Source organism: Xylocopa sonorina, chromosome 1 (assembly GCF_050948175.1).
Source record: "Xylocopa sonorina isolate GNS202 chromosome 1, iyXylSono1_principal, whole genome shotgun sequence".
NCBI lineage: Eukaryota > Metazoa > Arthropoda > Insecta > Hymenoptera > Apidae > Xylocopa > Xylocopa sonorina.
Genome location: NC_135193.1, coordinates 2,458,273 through 2,478,195, shown reverse-complemented (window position 1 = coordinate 2,478,195; position 19,923 = coordinate 2,458,273). Strand labels below are relative to the sequence as shown.

Genomic DNA, 19,923 nt, shown 5'->3' with positions numbered 1-19,923 from the left:
ACTGTGCAGATAACTGCATAAAAAACTTTGTACCTGTTTCAAATGTACACAAATCATGTCGAAAGTTCAATATGACATTTCGTATTCAAAACAAAACAAAACAATGTGCATTAATAGAGATTACTATTCTAAACATAAACTATCAAAAAGTATAAAAATTGAGTTGTTGGCATTTATCATCAAGTGTCTTTGGTTATTTAATAAATACAAACAATCGTAAATTAAAAAATAATGGAAAAATTAAAAATCTGGACTTTTGTCCTGTATAAAACTGTTACGATTTCGTATTTGCAGGTATTAGTTATTGCAATATAAAACACATGCATAATAATTTTACATATGTGTATATATATACATATATGTAATTTTAATATCTATTTTATTCAAATAAACTAATAACATAATGTATTATAGCATACCTATAGCTACTATGTTATATTGTCCATACGTATAACCTATAAGTATGGTTAAATAGTAATGTTTATATCAAATAAATGCTTAATCATACAATGGTTAGCAAATTAAGACTTTATAACTGAAAATCTATCCTGTAAACAATATTGCTATGATTATTTCATATCATAAAATTCAATATTTTTGTTGCTTTCAAGTCTTTATACATGATATGGACATGCCATTCAAGTTCAATTTTATTATTAGTATATTTGATAATTTAAGAATGATCTGTTTGATAAAAAACTTCCATTATTTCATTTTTTAAATCGTTTTTTATATCTTAATAAACATTCTTGTTTTCAAGTAATTATATAATTTATACGAAGTAAAATTGGAAGTTAATGTATAGCATTTTTATCATATTGGACTGTGATTGGTCAACCAACAAATCTTGCTGCGATACGAACACACCGTCTATCACACATTCGCTGTTTCCACATACTCCCACTTTTACAAAAAATAGCGCAAGTCCTTTCGCATTCTCTGTTCCAGTCGCCCTCCCGCTTTGATGTTGGACAGTTCTCGCGTAATATTAAAGCCATGGCAGACAAACAACGTGTTTGTATTATTGGATCAGGAAATTGGTAAAGTGCATTACATTATTATTAATACTTTTATTGCAAGTAATTCCAGAGTAAAGAAAGATTTGTCAGTCATTGATTCGCTTAGTCGAACTGTGCTTGTGTGTAATTATTGATTTCTACATGTTGTATGTAAAAAGATTGGAGTTGAAATGTATGTGCTGAATGCAGTGTATCTCTATTGTCAACATTGTTAATTTATGTGTATATAAAAATATTTTATTCGGGAACTGAATTGTTAGAATTTCAAGATTTTAATTAAATTATATTTTATTAGGGTTTAAAAGATATTTCTTTGCTGTGAAATTATATCAATACACGAACGCATAAATGCAAAATAACGATTTTCAAATGAGTATTTTATTAGTAAACTGAATCTCTGATACACATTTAGTTACAAAGGATCAATCTAATATTATAGTTCAAAAAGTAGGAAACATTAATGAATTGTTTTGTTGCCTGAAGCAATGTACTCATTTGTATATGTGCATACAAATATGCACATTCATTCATCGTTTATATATGTATTTATACGAATGCTTGAAATCTAGTGCAGAAAATCAGAGTTTAAATAAATTATCATATAATTTTATTTATACCTAATTTGTAGGGGTTCAGCTATCGCTAAGATAGTAGGAACAAATGCCGCTAAACTTAATAATTTTGAGGATCGCGTTACGATGTATGTTTACGAAGAAATGATCAATGGAAAAAAACTAACTGAAATTATTAATGAAACGCATGAAAACGTAAAGTATCTCCCTGGACACAAAATTCCGCCAAACGTGGTAAGTAAGCATATATTTTATATTGCAAATTGAATAGTTGACAAAATCATACTTTATATTCAATGAAAAAAGAATAAATAAAGAATACGGCATGAATAAAACAATAATAAATGAATGCACGGATTTTGTTCGTGATTTATCTGTTTATTAATATTTTATAAATATATTTGCAATTCCATAAATCTATGAACACGTGTTTTTGTAGTATATGATGCTATGCTACACATTATGTAAGAACTCTACTCTTGCTGTTAAATGTACCATTCTGATTACGTAACTTTCGTAACTCGTAGTTAAGATCATACGCATCTCTTATGATTGTTTTGTTTGCAAAATAAAGAGAAACAATTAATTGCAGTTAAGAATATTTTTATTTTTAATTTCATTGTTTAAAGTCGGACAAGAATGATTTTTTATCAATTTTTTAAATAATTTTGTAAAACTTAAATGTATATATGAAATGGTTTATATACTAAGTCATACATTTTAAGATGATTTTAAATTCTTGATGTACTGCAAAATGTAGGGCAAACTTTTCCATCTGCATTATACATATTAACGAAACATCCGAAATATACGTTCAGGCATTTAAGGTACTTATCTACGGTTCGGTATGGATACATGATATATGCATATACATTCGCACGTAACTTTTAGTATCAGTAGCTTCGTATAGAAAAGCCTTGACCGCAACTGAACCAACACTGAACCTATATTGATTCAAATGCTAGATTGTGCTATGTATACGCATATATACTCTTCTAAGAATTTAAATTGTAATATGATATGTAAATGTATGAGAAATCCTGACCTTTTATTATGATTCTGCAATACTTGAGGCAATATCTATGTCCTTGCTCTACTGCTGATTTTTCTTTAATAAATATCATTTTTATTAAACAAATTAATTCCATTGTAATTTATATATGATAAATAATTTTCTAAAAGTTATTATTACAAGTAATTACTTTTATGTAAAAATGAAACCACCATCCTCTTTTCATCTACCAAATTTATTCAGTGTTATATATAATTTTAATGTGTTTCAGATTGCAATTCCTGATGTAGTAAAAGCTGCTAAAGATGCAGATATTTTGATTTTTGTAATACCACATCAATTTATAAATAAAATATGTAATTCGTTATTGGGAAAAATTAAGTCTACAGCTGTTGGTCTTTCTTTGATAAAGGTATCTTTTTAATTTGTCCATTAATAATAGTGTTTTTTAAAATATGAAGTTTAAATACTCCTTATCATATAGATATTAATCCATTGCTAAACACCTTATCTTCACTAGTTCCAAACACCATTTACAGCTTTTTGTACACCTATTCAAAAAGTACAAAAAAATTGGAAGTTTTTATCTTAAATTTAATATATAGAAAGCAAGAATAGGTATATAAATGATATAATGATAAAATCAGGAAATAATCGTAAATGATCATAAAATAAAGGCAATTGTTAGCTATATTGAACAATGCATACCTCACAAAAGGCACATCAGTCTCTTAAAGGGTACAATTTGGTTAATACCTTTTATCCCTGCAATGATTTATTTATGAACATGGTCAGAGAACTCTAAGGATTCCATTTAGCCCTTTCCCGCACCTTCCTTCTTGCTAGGTCATAACGGAACAACCTGCATCTTGAACCACGTTCAATGACGGAAGGAAATTAGAAGATCTCTATTTGCAAAATTCACCACCTGTATACTTAGACACCCCGTGGACTATGTGTTTAAATACTTGAAAGTCGTAAAGTCTGTACAATAGCCGTCGATTACGACCATTTGAAGGATATCGACCGGTACAAAAACCCGTAGCAAGTTAATTCAACCTCGCTAAGCTCGTGATTTAATGATGACCACAGCTCCTGACCTAATAATCTTTAAATGACTTGCTGCGTTACAACGTTAGGTTGCATACTTGTAAAATAAATGAAGCTCTGAAAGCGTTTGAAGAATCTAAGCTAAATCCTGACATAGACAAAATATAATGTTTACTATTGAATACTGCATAATTTCGTCAAACGAGATATTTTGTACACTTAAATAGCATATTTAATATTTTAAAGAAAATCATTCTAGGATAGTTACTAATTTGTTTAATTAAAAATGAATCCTAAAAATTACTAAAATAACAATAAGATAATAATGTTGTATAATGTTGATATATTTCTTATATTATTATTTTTCAGGGCTTTGATAAAAAGGAGGGGGGCGGAATTGAACTTATTTCACAAATAATCTCAAAACAACTTCACATTCCTGTTTCCGTATTAATGGGAGCAAATTTGGCTTCTGAAGTAGCTGAAGAAATGTTTTGTGAGACTACTATTGGTAAATATGCATCATATTATTATAAAACGAATAAATATTAATAGTATTATTTATATTATTTATATTATTCAGACAATATATTTAAAAGCGGTAGCGGTAGTATGTGTGAAGGATATGTAACCGATAAACTATTTAAATTTTATAGGCGATTATATTTCAAGTTTTTTATTATTTAGTACATATTTTCAGTGAAATAAAATTGTCACTGTTATTTCTACAAATGCCATACATTGTTATTTAATATTTAGGTTGCAAGGACAAGAATATGGCTCCTATATTAAGAGATATAATACAAACCCCATATTTTAGAGTTGTAGTTGTTGAAGATGTTGACTCAGTTGAATGTTGTGGTGCATTAAAGGTAAATCTATTATAATCTTTTTACGAAGTTTATATAATATAATTAATTTTTTATGATCTATCACAGATCAAATATTTAGTAAAATCTAATCTATCACACTTCAAATATTCACTGAACTTGAGGATTATTATTTTGGGTTATTTCTCAATATAAGTGTTATAAGATTAGATTAGATATTAATTTTTAAAGTGCGGTGACAGCAGATCTAATTATGATAAACAATAATTTATGAGGGCAGTCCTAATGCTTATAAGTAATTATAGGACGCGCTAATTTCGCAGTCTCTACGAACAAAGTTGTCGTCTTTTATTAAAAGAGAAAATTGCAAAATGTTCTTTACTGTATTTTCTTATTACGAAATTAAAAAAACAACAAGATATAAAAGAATAATACATACATATTTCTCTATTTTACATTTTTAATACACAGAATATAGTAGCCTGCGGCGCTGGTTTTATCGATGGTTTAGGACTAGGTGATAATACAAAGGCGGCAGTTATTAGATTAGGTCTTATGGAAATGATTAAGTTCGTAGATGTCTTTTTCCCTGGAGGAAAACTTTCTACTTTCTTTGAAAGTTGTGGCATAGCAGACCTTATCACCACTTGTTATGGTGGTCGCAATCGTAAAGTTTCAGAAGCTTTTGTTAAAACCGGCAAGGTCAGTGTAATTTACGTCTTGATTATACTGTTTCTTAGCAACATCGTGTGTATATACATGTATCATAATATTTATATTACTGTAATAGATATTGTATATTTTAATATAAAATGTCTGTGACTGTACATCATGCGAAATTATGCACTCAACATTTAAATGCGTGTATTACTTTCTCTGCAGACGATAGAAGAATTAGAGAAGGAAATGTTGAATGGGCAAAAATTACAAGGCCCCTTCACTGCTGAAGAAGTAAATTACATGCTGAAGGCAAGAAATATGGAAAATAGATTTCCTCTTTTTACGGCCATACATCGTATTTGTATTGGTGAGATAAAGCCTGCAGAATTAATCGAATACATACGCAATCATCCAGAACACATGTAAGCTTAATTGTGTGTGTCTCCATTGTAATTAATGATAAACTATTTTAAATTTTGTTGAATTTTTTATCTTAGGATTAACATATAATGACATACATTTTATTTGGCATATTATAAATTTATTTTTGGAAACAGAAAATGTTAGGATTATTATATCCAAAATTAGAAATTCAATGTAAAATATTATACGAATATATAATATTTATGAAATTTAGTTCAATATTTTCGTTCTTGCTTAAGATTCGAATACGTTTCTTATCATGATTCTACATAATTGTCTAGTTACATTGTTTAGTATGTGTAAAAATAATTTATAGAATTACACAAAGTACCTAAATACTAACATATATAGAATATGTAGAATGTACATAGCACACACATATATATTTGTAAATAATTGTTATGCATATTAAAAAGAATATCTATTTTTTTCAATGCTACATATACATATCCATGATGAAATGTTTATCTTCTACTAAATAAAACGTTTTGTTGGATTAAACTAAAGCGTTCTGTACAATTATATATAAAGGAATTCTCCAAGATAGTTGCCAAAAAGGAACAATATATTAGATAATATATATTGAAAATGACAAAAAATTACAAAATTATATTTTATCATATTTTTTTTATTTAAAAGAAAATATATGTATATACAATGATATTAGATATATATGTATGTCAAATTTAATTATGCCTTCTACATATAACATGTAAAAACTTCACTTCTCTCTCTAAGGGGGTGTAGAAGTTCGTAATGTGTAGCATATGTATAAAATACATTGCACATATAATATAGGATTATATTGAATACTTTTAATATACATAAAAGTATATTTAATCGCCATGTTTACTTGAAATTATTGTATGCTTGAAAACATTACAATTGATGTTGTTGTCGTCTTTATCGCGTAATTGTCCGTATTATCAGTATTTAAAAAGGCAATACCAAATTTAAGGCAAATACGAAAGAATTATTGGAACAAAATAACACGTATTATGCTCTATAAATCTGTACAATGAAATTGTTGAAAATTTGTTGTTTTAATTAAAAAATTCTTATAATTCTTATTTTAAAAATAGTTGATCTTTCTGCTAAGTCAAAATATATATAGTAGGACACCGAACAATAGATAATTTTATTTAATATGTATTTGTTGTGTATTTCAATAAAATATGTGTATAACATGTTACATTCTGCAGGGATTAGCTGTTTCTTCAATATTTTTTTGGGGGCATATAGATTTTTGTATGTTGCATTATAATTGCAATTTCCTCTCATATTGGTTTCATCAGTAACAAATTTGAAATTATAGTCGATACAAATTTTAATTACTACTACTTTACTTTTCCGAATTTTCGTCATTATTTTAAATATTAAAGATCACCCTAATAATTTTTACACACTTAATATCATTACTGGAGTAATTGAACTGAATTACTTGAATCCGACAAAAATTTGCAATTCAACGTTGTATAAATATGATTCGATATGGTCTATAATTAGCATTGGCTATATAATACATTATTATTATCGACGCTGCACAGTTACAATACGAGTGGTTACGGATAGACTAAATTCATTTCAAGAGTTAGACATTTCACATGATCACAACATATATAATATATGTTATTATATGTATTCTTAAGTATAGAATCTCCTAATCGCAAGATTATTTTCTGTCTAAATGATATTGTTTTAACTCTTTTTTTTTTTATCAAAATTATATTTATACGAAAGTTCGCTATATAAGATATAGATTAAACATACATAAACAATATACGTAAAATAGTGTACATTTCTGACCTCGCAGAAAGACAACAATTTTTTAAATAAATGTATTACAAATATTCGTAATACCATGTAACTTATTTTACGTATATTATATTTATATATATCTCTACGTACCTGTATTTTTAAGTGCCATTATTATGTTGCAACTTTTATTTCAAACATCTTTTGATACAATTAACAGTCTTGAAGTTATTTTCGGTTTTAGTATTAGGTCACTCACTCTGTATAATACCTGTAGATATTGGTGAAATCACAAGTAGTACATAATGCCTTCTCAGTTAAAAATGTACTGTACAGTTTGTTAAATATTTTATCGTAATTGTTATATGCTAGGTATTAAGAAAGGTCTATAAACAATTAGCTGTATTTTCATCTGATTTTGATAGATTGTTACTTATATAGAATTCTATTAACTTGAGCTATGTAATACAAGCATGAAGAATATATAACTGTTATTGTTAATCGATAATAAAACGTTGTAAATTATTTGTTTAGTATAGTTGCCCTTTGTCTAAAGTCTTTAATTTCAGCATTATTAACTATTAAGAAATTTTATTTCAAATTACGATAATTGCATTATGTAATGTTTTACGTTATAATGTGATTTCAGTAATTGTAAATGCCACCACAAATTGAAGATATAAAATTTCCTTAATTTTAATTTTATTTGCTTCACATTTAGGACTGATAGCGGTAATACATCAATACTACAACTGCCACCACCAAGATCTCATCTGTGAAGATTATATGTACCTGGAGGATATAAAAAAAAGGTGCATGTCATTTAAATCTCAAAGACTATCTTTTGATAACGCAGATTTTATTACAGTCATGGCGCGCGTTTATTGTACGACGGAATGATAATGATAATGATTTGATGTAGCGTGAGAGCAAAAGTTATAGCTATAATAATTTAAGTATTTACTTAAATTATTGTTTCATCAATCATTTGATGTATTTTTTTCTTAAATTTAAAATACGAAATTATTTTATTGTATTAAAATATTATATGTATATGTTAGATATTATTAAGACACCCCTATTTTTAGAATTCATTCTCTGGCTACGATTTGCTATTGCGTTCACATTGGCCTTGGTCCAGAACAGTGGATGCCAACCGTTAGAAAATAATTTGCGATCGTTTCTAAGGTCAATGAAGACTGAAGTTAGTTTATAAGTTAGTTGGTCAGTCAGTCAATCGTACATCAGCATTCGAAAATAAGCCCATTTGTGATACATAAAATATCTTACGTCTTTGTGATTTTATACATTGTGATTCTGTAAAAATGGCTGAACAAGCTAAGAAGAGGGTGTGCATTGTAGGAAGTGGTAACTGGTACGTGTACAGTATAATATTTTTCATAACTTATCAGAGAATCAAAATTATATACTGTATTTGAAGGAAATATAATCTATATTTTATTTTTAACGAAAGTATATTAGTTTCTTAATCATTTGAAATAAACTTTTATCTTATTTTTATATGTGTATATAATTATTATAGTTCTATGCATGCGCAATTATTATGTCGAATATTTATGTAAGCTTTTGCATACTACTTAAAAGGTAATTTACAACTAATAGATTATTGTTTCATAATATATTTATTTTGTACACAAATATAAATAATATGAAGTAAGATAATGTTCCCATATCTTATATAATTTTTATACTTCAGGGGTTCAGCCATTGCAAAAATAGTGGGTGCCAATGCGGTCAAATATAATAACAAATTTGAAACACGAGTAACGATGTATGTTTATGAAGAAATAGTAAATAGTCAAAAGTTGACTGACATTATAAATCAATTACATGAAAATGTGAAATATCTTCCTGGACATAAACTTCCGGAAAATATAGTAAGTTTTGTTTAATTTACAAAAGTGCATGTTCTTTTTTTAACGTACGTATCATAGCTTGATTTTCAAATTGCCAACAATTCTATAAATTAAAAATTAACAATTACAAATACATTTAAAATGTGTTAATATTCTTGAACTGTGCGTGAAATATTTAAAATAGAATTTAGAAGATTTGAAAAAAGTAGTATTCTGAAAGATATACTTTCTTCATATACATTTCTCGAGTTATGACGTTTAAGGGACCTTGAACACACAAAACATGAGCTTATTCTGAAATCCTTTTAAGATGGTATGCGAACTTTACGTTATAAATACTTTAACAGATATAAAAACTGACCTATTCTTAATTATCAATCTTCAGCGTATTGCCGCCAACAGGCCTCACTTCGAGTATTTCTAACATAAGCAGTAGGTTCATGTACTATCCTGACATTATCTCAGAAGGTCATCCGAAGGTCGTAACTCAAGCATGTTTAAAGACATTCTTCCGAAAAAGTTCGGAAGAAATAATGTCCAAAAAATATCTTCCACGATATTCTTTCCCCGGAACCATTTAAATTGCACTTTAAACATTCCTCACATCATTTAAAATAAATAAGATATTTAAATGTAATTCTTCAATTGAGAAAACAGACTATGTCTGAAAAATTACTCCTGCAACTAATTCGATTAACATTTTCTGCTGCAATAATATTCGTTTATATAAGAGTTATGATGTCTTTTTTATTTTTCACAAGTATTACATATATACATATAAGTATGTCGTATAATTATGCATTTAATATGCAAGCTCTAATATATTATTTATTTACTTGATATCAATCTTTATTTATATATCTATTCAATAATTCGTGGTTGTGCGTACGTAAACCTTTCCAGAAGGCATTAACACTTTGTCCACTCCCTTGGGAAAAAGTTTAGGAAGTTCCTCATCTTTCACAGTTGGGAGAATCATAACTTTTTCTCCTGGCTGTAAACAATTAATGCAATATATTGTAAAGAATAAAAGTTACGACAGTTGACAATAACATATCATGTATTAGCAAGGAGAAAATTTCTCTTACCACCCAATTAGCTGGGGTTGCTACTTCTGGTCTCTTATCAACAAGTTGTAAGGAATCTATGACGCGCAGTATTTCGCTAGAAATTTTACGTCGTTAACACGTTTATCATATATATCAATCGACAGGAATAAACGTTGCTTACTCTACATTGCGTCCAGTAGATGTTGGGTAATGCATTGATAAACGTAAACGATGATCAGGACTTATAATATACAAAGCACGAACGGTTAATGCCGTTTCCGGATCATCCTTGCTGTTTTCGTCAATCATATCTAGTTTTACTGCCAGACTGCGATCGTGGTCAGCAATGATTGGATAAGGAAAGGCCCCGGGAATGTCTCGACAATATGATTTAATATCCTGTAATAAATATACCGGTATAAAATATCTAATTCATACACTTTACGTTTTAGAAGATATAGTGGAGATCTTTTTAGATATCTTATCACTACCGGATGTCAATATCGATACGCTTAAAGTTACATACTTAAAACGAAATATTCAATTTTTATTATCAACATCATAGTCACAAGACTTTAAGAATATTCTTTAACTTTGTAAATAAATGTTTTAAAGTCATTACTTCCTACTGTACGCAGAATATTAATATCATATTAACAATTCTTACATAATCTTTCGTTCGAACAACTTACGTTAACCCAATCAACATGATCTTGTAGTTTGTCAACAGAATGAGCTAAAAGCTTTGTGTTTCGACGCTCGAAATGCGGTTGATGCACTGCTAAACGACCTAACTCTGTAGTACAAACTGGAGTAAAATCAGCAGGATGTGAAAATAAAACGACCCATCTGCAAATGATACAAAATAAATAACATTAACGTAGCTGCGTTAAGTGCATAATCTTAATACGCAAATATTAAATATTCACCTTCCTGGTCGTTAATTATGCAGCCAGTGATATAGTGTAAAGAATTTAACATTATTATCTTACTAATGAAGTAAAAAAATATTACTTAAAGGCATTGCTTTTAACAATTGAATTTGCGTTTTAAAATTCTTCAATCCAACATCATACTCAGAATTTACAGATTTTTTATTTATTTACCGAATTCTGTTACAATTGATCTTTTCAATGTCGAGAGGTAACGAATGTGTTAGACAAACATGTCACGCTGCAATGGATCACTACGTAGGCGGTGAATTAGAATGAAAATTACTTATATTTGTCCTGCAATTTGCAGATGCTATTCACGATCACGCTGCCGCGGTTTCCAACACCTTCTTGTATGCTTTTATCATGCATACACGTACTAACATATATGCAGGCATGCATGAGTATACTCATATATTCATCTCGCTCCTCCGTTCTCCATTTGCAAACGAATATATATGTACATGTACAATATGTAACGTATTTCAAACAAGTACGTACTATGATGACTCTTCTATGCCATAGTAAACAAATACAACGTGAAACTAATATGTGTTATACGTGTAACTAGCTGTGCTCTCAGTTGAACGCTTATTACAGCTATAATTACACGTTTTAATACTAGAATTGTTAAATATACATATAACTATAATCATCTGAGTCGATCAAATCTGCTCGAGCAGATTTCCCGAATGCCCGTTACAAGCTTTGTAGACAGAATTACTACAGATTTAATATAAGACATATTACATAAGAAGAACACGAACGTATTAACGAGATTTGTTTGTGAAGGAAGAATATGACTAAAAAGAAATAAATGAAGAGAATATAATAGAATCAATGAACATGTACGGTTGAAAAATGTTGTTACTTCGATCAAAATCACTGCAGATATCGATTTGATTTTTCTTCTTAGATTAAGCGTTTCAAAAAAGGCTGGCCATTTATAGTGCAAAGATATAGAATGGAAGTAAATTTTAAATATAAATATAATTTTAAATATAAAAGTAAAATTCTAAATGCTTACGAATCTCCTTGCCAATCATAAAAATTAATTCGACCCTGAGTGGTGTCCACCTCAAAATTCGGAATGATAGAGTTGAGTCTCATGATGAATGTATCAGAATTAATATAGAAGATAAAAGCTTCGCTCGAAACGGAGGCTCAATCAGAACTAAGCTCGCGAAGCGTATACTACTCTGGTTAAACTGATATATTGCATGATGAAATAACATTACACCTTACAATCGGTAGCTTCCCCTACTTTATTTTCATCAGCGTAGGATATGGATGTCACGTTATCTCCTTGCACGTATATACAATAAATGCGTGTATATGCGTAGGTACGGTACATAGTAAACATGACCGTTTTCGCGATTAATATAGAATTGTATCTTTCTACGCCATTAACCGTCCGTGTCACGTACGTATCGTGGAAACTCCCAACTGCAGGCAGAGCTGAAGAAAACAGATCTTAAAAATAGGTAATTACGAATGAGTAGCATTGTAACGCGAAAGCAATATTTGAAATAAGTGCTCGGTTACACTGATAGAAACTAATTGTTTGAAGTTGAGATCGATGAAAAAAAATTCTCTTTAAATCCATGAAACTTTTCAACAAGTTACTGTATATTTTCCAGGTTGCTGTTCCGGATGTTGTTGAAGCTGCAAAGGATGCGGATATTCTTATTTTTGTGTTACCTCATCAATTTATACGAACATTGTGCGCAACGTTGCTCGATAAAATTAAACCAACCGCTGTTGGTATATCATTGATTAAGGTATTAATCGTTGATAAAGCGTTGTTATTTAATTTTCATTTCTTACGTATAAATTTTCAATTTCCTTCCAGGGTTTCGATCGAGGTGATGGGACAAACATTGAACTAATCTCGAAAATAATTGAGAAACATTTAAGAATTCAATGCTACGTTCTGATGGGCGCAAATCTGGCTAACGAGGTAGCTGAAGAGAAATTCTGCGAAACAACTATTGGTAATTGACTGAGTTATCGGCGTTTGCGCAATCTAACAAAAAAAAAGTGATTATGTGAGGAAAGATAAGTCGAAAATATAGGATGAAATTAATATAAATGATAATATCAAGATTTAATCGACAATTTAATTATTTATTAATTAGATTTAATACGCATAATGTTCTACAATTACTTTTCTTTATTATTCGTAGGCTGTAGGGACAAACGTTTGGCTCCATTGTTAAGGGACCTTATACAAACTCCTAATTTTAGAGTAGTAGTTGTTGAAGATTGCGAAGCAGTGGAAGTATGTGGTGCTCTAAAGGTATGTAAACTTAAACGTTATTAAAATAATCTTCCGTTTAATTTTATACTCGATAAATTGTAATTTATGTTTTAGAATATTGTAGCATGTGCTGCTGGTTTTGTAGATGGTCTAGGACTAGGGGACAATACGAAAGCAGCTGTCATTAGATTGGGATTAATGGAAATGGTTAAATTTGTAGATACATTTTATAGTGGTTCAAAACTGTCAACATTTTTTGAAAGTTGCGGTGTGGCAGATCTGATAACCACTTGTTACGGTGGAAGAAATCGCAGAGTTTGCGAGCAATACGTTAAAAGTGGCAAAGTATAAATTATACTTTTTTACGTGTTAATTTCTGTTTCTCAACAGTGAACAACGTCTTGAATAAAATATTATATTCTTCCGATAGACTATTAGACAACTTGAAGAAGAACTTTTAGGTGGACAAAAACTACAAGGACCGGCCACTGCTGATGAAGTGCACGGAATGCTGAAAGGTCGCAACTTAACAGATAAATTTCCGTTGTTCACTGCAGTACACCGTATCTGTACTGAACAAATAAGACCAGCCGATTTACTTGACCAAATTCGTAATCATCCTGCACATGTGTTAGTATAGAATTAATTTTTTTTTTAATCATTACAAATTATTTAACTGATCCCGCAAAATAATTTCATGTAACAAATGTTTCATTAGGTTTGCACCAAAAACATTGTACATGTATTAAGTACTGGTTTATTTCTATTTTTTTCTTTTTGAAAAACTGTTAAAATTACTTTAACATATTAAAAAGCCCATCTATATCGGGATAAGACGCTATCGGTAGTACAACATACTAATGCATTCCAAAGACATAAAAGAATAACATATACAATTAAAAAAGTAAGTTCTGCGCAAATTTCCCAGTCATAAGTGTAATTTATGGATATTCATAGAGTATTTAATTTTTACTTCTAGGATGCAGATAGAAGGTGCCGAAAATGCATAATTTGATGTTGAAAGTTATTTAATGCAAACATTGTTCCCGTATTCATATTAATTTTAAGAATCATGAAGAAATTCTAAAAATGGAAAAGCAAGCTGTAGAAAAAGATGTAACGTGTATTTGAAATTAATGAGTTTTTATTCATTAAAGAAAGATAAATGTATAAGAACAATAAAGGACTCGTTACATAAATAGTCATTTCCATAAAATAGCATAATCTTTATTTATATATACATATATATATTTAACTTTCTAACTTATTACAAAATTTATAATTTATTTTACATTTATAATTATCTACTATTTTTTTCTTTCACCTTTCGGGATAGAAGTATTTTCATGTGCATCGTCATCCTTATAGGGCACATTGTCTACCATTGCTGTATCAGGTGTAATGCGCAGCGCTAAAATGTTCACACAAAAAATCAATAATCTGACTGCAGATTATGTATATTCCCTATAAGATTAAAAGTACACGTTACCAAACTTCCCAGGTTCAGTTTCAACTGCTTGAATTACTGTTGTCCGTATTTCATGTTCTACTTCTTCCGCAAATTTATTTAACTAAAAACATTATATAGAACAAAAAATCAGAACTGTAATAATCCATTAATTTGTTCCGTATCTACATATTTTTAATAATGAATAAATTCATTCTACACAAATAACAATTAATAAGATTTTACTGCTCTCAAATAAAAAATAATTCATCTTACACATTATTTGTCAGTATTGCATTAGATGCATTATCATGTAAAGATATTCATTAGACCGCAAATTATAACTTTTATATCAAATTTTTACCTCTTCAATAGCAGCTGGATTTGTGACATTTTTATACTTTTTGTATTCCTCATTTATTTTGTTTCTTGTAACTAAATAACATTTCTTAAAATATTATCTTTTTAAAGAGTATTTAAAAGTTCTATTGAATTTACCTTTCAACGCATGTTCATCGCCTTGGAAAGTATTCATTCGTGTACGATGCAGTTTTTTAAACACATGTAACACCTGAAAGTTACAAATCTTCAACCAATAAGAAATATGAATATATCATCATATAATAATCAATAATTAAATCATAACCTCCTTATCCTAGCATAATATATAAATATTACCTTTCGTCGTAGATTATCTGCCATCCCATTAACTGAAAAAAAAAAAAAAATAGAAAATTCTTGAAAACTATAAACTAACTTCTTTTCTAACGTTACATTTAAGATATGCACAGATTATTAAGAAAAAACCTGATCCTCCTTCTCTTCTTTCTTTTAGAGCAAATGCTCGGCACAATTTGATCACCATACAGCGAACTGCCGCATTGCCTCTTATAAGCCGTCGTTAGCAATACATTTTAACATATATATATTTTAGTTTATCTCGCTTGTTCCTCTCTTATATATAAAATTATATTGCAAATTATGTTGTTCTATATTTTAAATAATATTACTCACTTGAAAATATTACATCTTTATAAAATTAAATTTTAACACATGTGGTGCTATCTCTCCGAAAAGTGCTCAAACAGGTCACACGGCGTTACAGACAGCGAAGTAAACTACTGAAGAAAATATGGCGCCATCTTTCCGACAAGTGCTCAAACTGGTCGCACAGTGTTATCGACAGCGAAGTGAACTACTCTGTAAAAGTCCTTGCTACTATAATTCCTTCTAATTAACTTTCACATTGCTTGCTTTTATATAACAATTTTTATTTAACAAATAACAAGTCTTTAACAAATTAGATAAACTGAAGTAGAAGCTTAGAAATATAAATCTATATTTTATAAAGAAAAATTATGATGTGTTACCTTCGATGGCGCAGAAATAAGTGAATAATAAATTTGAAAAACGTAGCGAACGAGAGTCTCTTTTTTATAGATGGCGCGAATTAATATGTATTACCTACTCCTTTCTGCAACTTTTACAGCCTCTTCCACACATATATTACTACTACAAAAAAAAAAAATATATATATATATAGAAAATTACAAAAAAATATAAAATATAATTTTAATTATTCTATTAATATATATTACTTATTCTCGTCTTCAACTTTTACAGCATCTTCTGCATATGTCTTTTTGTATACTAAGAAAGGAAGAGAAAGAAAAACTAAAGAGCAAGTAAGGCAGAAGTTCAGATGGCTCTGCGATTCGGAATTTATTGACACGCATGCGCATTAAATTTTGTGCAACACAAAATCGTGCCAGTTGCGTTTTGTATACCGTGATAACGCTGTGCGATCAGTTTGAGCACTTTCCAGAGAGATAGCGCCACGTGTTCGTTAGCAGTTTACTTCGCCGTCGACTGTCATGCGTGAACAGTGCGAACAATTTTTAAAGAGATCACATATTATACTTGAACAATATAACCTGAAATAAAAGTCAACATGAAAACAAATGAAAATACTAAATTATATCACGTTAGAAAGTGAAGCAAGAATATTTTTTCTTGTGCGTTGAAATCGTGTATGTCTAACCATTCATTAGATCTAGTATGACAACCGACTGTAGTAGTGATTAATCCATGTGAATTCTCATAAATCCGAATTTTATTTCCGCTAGATATTCCTGTATAATTTAAATATCATATTTACGTTATAAGTATATTCCAAGTTTCTCATAATATCGATCAAATATTCATTTTCATGTGCAAAATATGAATGAAATGTCAGTATATTGTAAATATATGTACCTATGTATTTGATATACATATAAATATATATATATATATATAACATGAATTTATTTGGTAGCAAATATATAAGGTATTGAATATCTTGAATCAATAATACTAACGATGAACAAAGAATGTCCAAGTTGTAGACAAATAACGAATACAACACGTTTAAGACTTGTAAAAGATAGTTGCGGTCATATTAAATGTCGTATGTGTTTAATGTATGAAGAAGAAGGGTGCAAAATTTGTATCGATGAACACAATATACAAAATATTGGGAATTATGGTAGGATATCAAGAATGTAACATTAATAATTAAGAAATTTGTTTTATTAATTTACCTTTATTTTATACAGATTGTCCAACTTTAGAAAAAGAGGTAGTGAAGGATAGATCTGTTTCTGATAAAGATAATACATGTAACGATGTATTACCATTAGAATTAGTTATTAATAAAGATTCTAAATTGAAGGAAAATTTTGAATTTATTTCTATTGATTATGCAAACAGTCAAGAATTATATTGTGATGATGCAGTTAATAAAGGAAAGGAAAAGTATGAACTATCGACGACGGATATTAAGGACAATGAGATTTTAAGTAAATTGTATGTTCCCAATGGAGAATCTAATAGCATGCCTTTAAATATACACCCACATATAAGCAATAATGTAACGGTAAAATCGTCATCTACCCAGAAATCATTAGAAGTTTTTAATTTGGTATGTTTTATGATATTTTGTAGTGTGTAAAATCATTATACAAGCCTATATTTAAGTTAGTCTTGGTCCGTTTCTAGAAAATCAAGGAGGCAGAGTATTCGAGGAAAGAAAGGTTAATAAAAAGTAAATCTATGAAATGTCCTGATCGCAGTCATATTACAGTAATACCAGGAATACCAGAAAAATATAAATGCAACATATGCGCCAAGATATTTCAAAATAAAAAGGGAAAATGTTATCATGATGCTTGTGTAACAGGTGTTAAACCTTATCAGTGTCCTTTTTGTGACAGAAGTTTTATTAAACGATCTCACTTTGAATATCATGAAAGAATTCACAGGGGATACAAGCCATTTAAGTGCAATCTTTGTGAAAAGTCATTTCCTCAACAAAATAAGCTCAATAGGCATATGTTTTCGCATGGTAGTAAGTTTCCAACTTTTTATATTAACAACAGCCGAACAAATATATTAATTTAAGTTCTAATATTAATTTTAGGTCAAAAACAATTTGTATGTTCTAAATGTGACAAAAGGTATACTAAGCGAGATGATCTGAAGAATCACTTAGGCATACATAGCAGTACAACTGCATATTCTTGTAAAATATGCGACAAGACATTTAGATTATTGACTAATTTGAAACGTCACTTAAAAACACATGCTAGTAAGTAATTAAAAGACAAAACAAATTTGTTCTATATTATTTTATTAATGTTCAGAATAATCTAAATAAGAACTTAAATTGTACGGTACATCTTCTATATTAACAGATGAAAGGCCATATATATGCGATCAATGTAACAAAAGCTTTAAGGATAAATCTTTGTTAATTCGTCATAAGAAAACACATGGCAAGGATCGACCATTTTCGTGTGCACATTGTAATAGAGTATTTTTATCCAAAAGTGAACTACGACGTCATTTAACCGTACATTCAGGTATATATTTATACTTTACTATGTATATATACTTTACTATATTTTAATGCAATACGTTTTAGATGAGAAACCATTTTCTTGCAAATACTGCGAGACTGTTTTTAGAAGGAAGGATAATTTGCATCGACACATTAGACATCATCATCCAGAAAGTTCCCCTTTTAGTAATAATAAAGTAGAGAATACAATAACTGAAGCAAGTATAAAATTAACAAAAACTAAGCAAATAAATGCAAAACAAAAACAAAAAACCAAAAAGACGCAAAAAGTTACTTGTAACTTACTACCAAAAACTCCGACTAAAGTATCAGTGGTTTATATAAGCTCTTGTGATCAGATCAATTCTAGATTAGATTCAATGGGTAATATAACACCTGTTATAAGGACTACTAATGAAGTGAGTAATGCAGTTTCTGTCATTAATGGACCAATTAATATTAAAAAATCAGGAGATAAGACTGACATCAGAAAAAAAACATTTACATACACAGAACCAATACCTCTCGCGGAAGCGGTAGTAATAAATAAACGCATTGAAGAAAAATTATATCCACAAAATGTATCAAATCACAATTATTTTCTTAGAAATTGTTTGACTTGTACAGACAAAACATACCCTACCCCAATAAGTCAAATATCCCGTACAAGTTCTAATATGAAATATCCCGGACGTAAGGCAACGCAACATGAGAATTTCCTATCAGAGTCAAGCTCAAATGTGCAAACAAATTTTGCAATAAGTAATACTGAACAACAAGTTTATGATGAGAAAGCTATTACACTGCAAATAAAAGATAATAGCAATCATCTAGTAGATAATTTATAGAGATGAATATAAATAATATTAAGGAAGCAATGAACGTTTTTGGAAAATCTAGCTTTAAGTATGAGAGTATTCGGCTAGCAAATAATATGCTCCAAAAAGTTGGAGATTAAAATAAAAGTAAAAAAAGAATGATATACATTTGATAATATATCTAATTGAAAGAAACAACGTTTTATGTGCAAGTTACAAGATAGAAATAAATATATGTACATTTATAACTTTTGTATACTTATATGTTCGTAACATTTTAAAATATAAATTATTGAACTTGATAATACATTTTTTGTCTTTTTAAATTTTTTATTTCAA

At 29.0% G+C, this 19,923-nt stretch overlaps 5 protein-coding genes across 6 annotated transcripts; 3 read left to right on the top strand and 2 right to left on the bottom strand.

The window, feature by feature from the left end:
* The first annotated feature begins 7 nt into the window (after positions 1-7).
* Gpdh1 (Glycerol-3-phosphate dehydrogenase 1) lies at positions 8-8,278 on the top strand. Its single transcript, XM_076909398.1, has 9 exons — positions 8-81; positions 949-1,040; positions 1,648-1,825; positions 2,875-3,015; positions 4,023-4,164; positions 4,413-4,525; positions 4,955-5,185; positions 5,366-5,565; positions 8,043-8,278. The coding sequence occupies exons 2-9, from the start codon at positions 997-999 to the stop codon at positions 8,098-8,100; spliced, it is 1,107 nt and encodes a 368-aa protein (XP_076765513.1). The 5' UTR covers positions 8-81; positions 949-996; the 3' UTR covers positions 8,101-8,278.
* A 275-nt stretch (positions 8,279-8,553) lies between these two features.
* LOC143432628 (glycerol-3-phosphate dehydrogenase [NAD(+)], cytoplasmic) lies at positions 8,554-14,597 on the top strand. The gene is made up of 8 exons (XM_076909399.1): positions 8,554-8,696; positions 9,039-9,219; positions 12,820-12,960; positions 13,032-13,173; positions 13,366-13,478; positions 13,554-13,784; positions 13,870-14,069; positions 14,419-14,597. The coding sequence occupies exons 1-8, from the start codon at positions 8,647-8,649 to the stop codon at positions 14,447-14,449; spliced, it is 1,089 nt and encodes a 362-aa protein (XP_076765514.1). The 5' UTR covers positions 8,554-8,646; the 3' UTR covers positions 14,450-14,597.
* Positions 10,032-12,384, bottom strand: Tpx-4 (thioredoxin peroxidase 4). Its single transcript, XM_076899403.1, has 5 exons — positions 12,207-12,384; positions 10,940-11,096; positions 10,429-10,646; positions 10,287-10,362; positions 10,032-10,192 (listed from the first exon to the last, which is right to left on the bottom strand). The coding sequence occupies exons 1-5, from the start codon at positions 12,287-12,289 to the stop codon at positions 10,064-10,066; spliced, it is 663 nt and encodes a 220-aa protein (XP_076755518.1). The 5' UTR covers positions 12,290-12,384; the 3' UTR covers positions 10,032-10,063.
* Positions 14,598-14,641: 44 nt separating the features above from the next.
* LOC143432596 (complex III assembly factor LYRM7) lies at positions 14,642-15,686 on the bottom strand. Its single transcript, XM_076909379.1, has 6 exons — positions 15,565-15,686; positions 15,385-15,457; positions 15,251-15,321; positions 14,929-15,010; positions 14,764-14,850; positions 14,642-14,664 (listed from the first exon to the last, which is right to left on the bottom strand). The coding sequence occupies exons 1-6, from the start codon at positions 15,586-15,588 to the stop codon at positions 14,642-14,644; spliced, it is 360 nt and encodes a 119-aa protein (XP_076765494.1). The 5' UTR covers positions 15,589-15,686.
* A 1,484-nt stretch (positions 15,687-17,170) lies between these two features.
* On the top strand, positions 17,171-19,720 carry LOC143427162 (uncharacterized). Of its 2 annotated transcripts, none has more exons than XM_076901102.1 (6): positions 17,171-17,413; positions 17,484-17,848; positions 17,926-18,271; positions 18,347-18,514; positions 18,621-18,788; positions 18,851-19,720. In XM_076901102.1, the coding sequence occupies exons 1-6, from the start codon at positions 17,248-17,250 to the stop codon at positions 19,612-19,614; spliced, it is 1,977 nt and encodes a 658-aa protein (XP_076757217.1). In that variant the 5' UTR covers positions 17,171-17,247; the 3' UTR covers positions 19,615-19,720. The 2 variants fall into 2 exon arrangements, with proteins under 2 accessions (XP_076757217.1, XP_076757212.1); XM_076901097.1 differs by having other exon boundaries at positions 17,926-18,274.
* Positions 19,721-19,923: the final 203 nt, after the last annotated feature.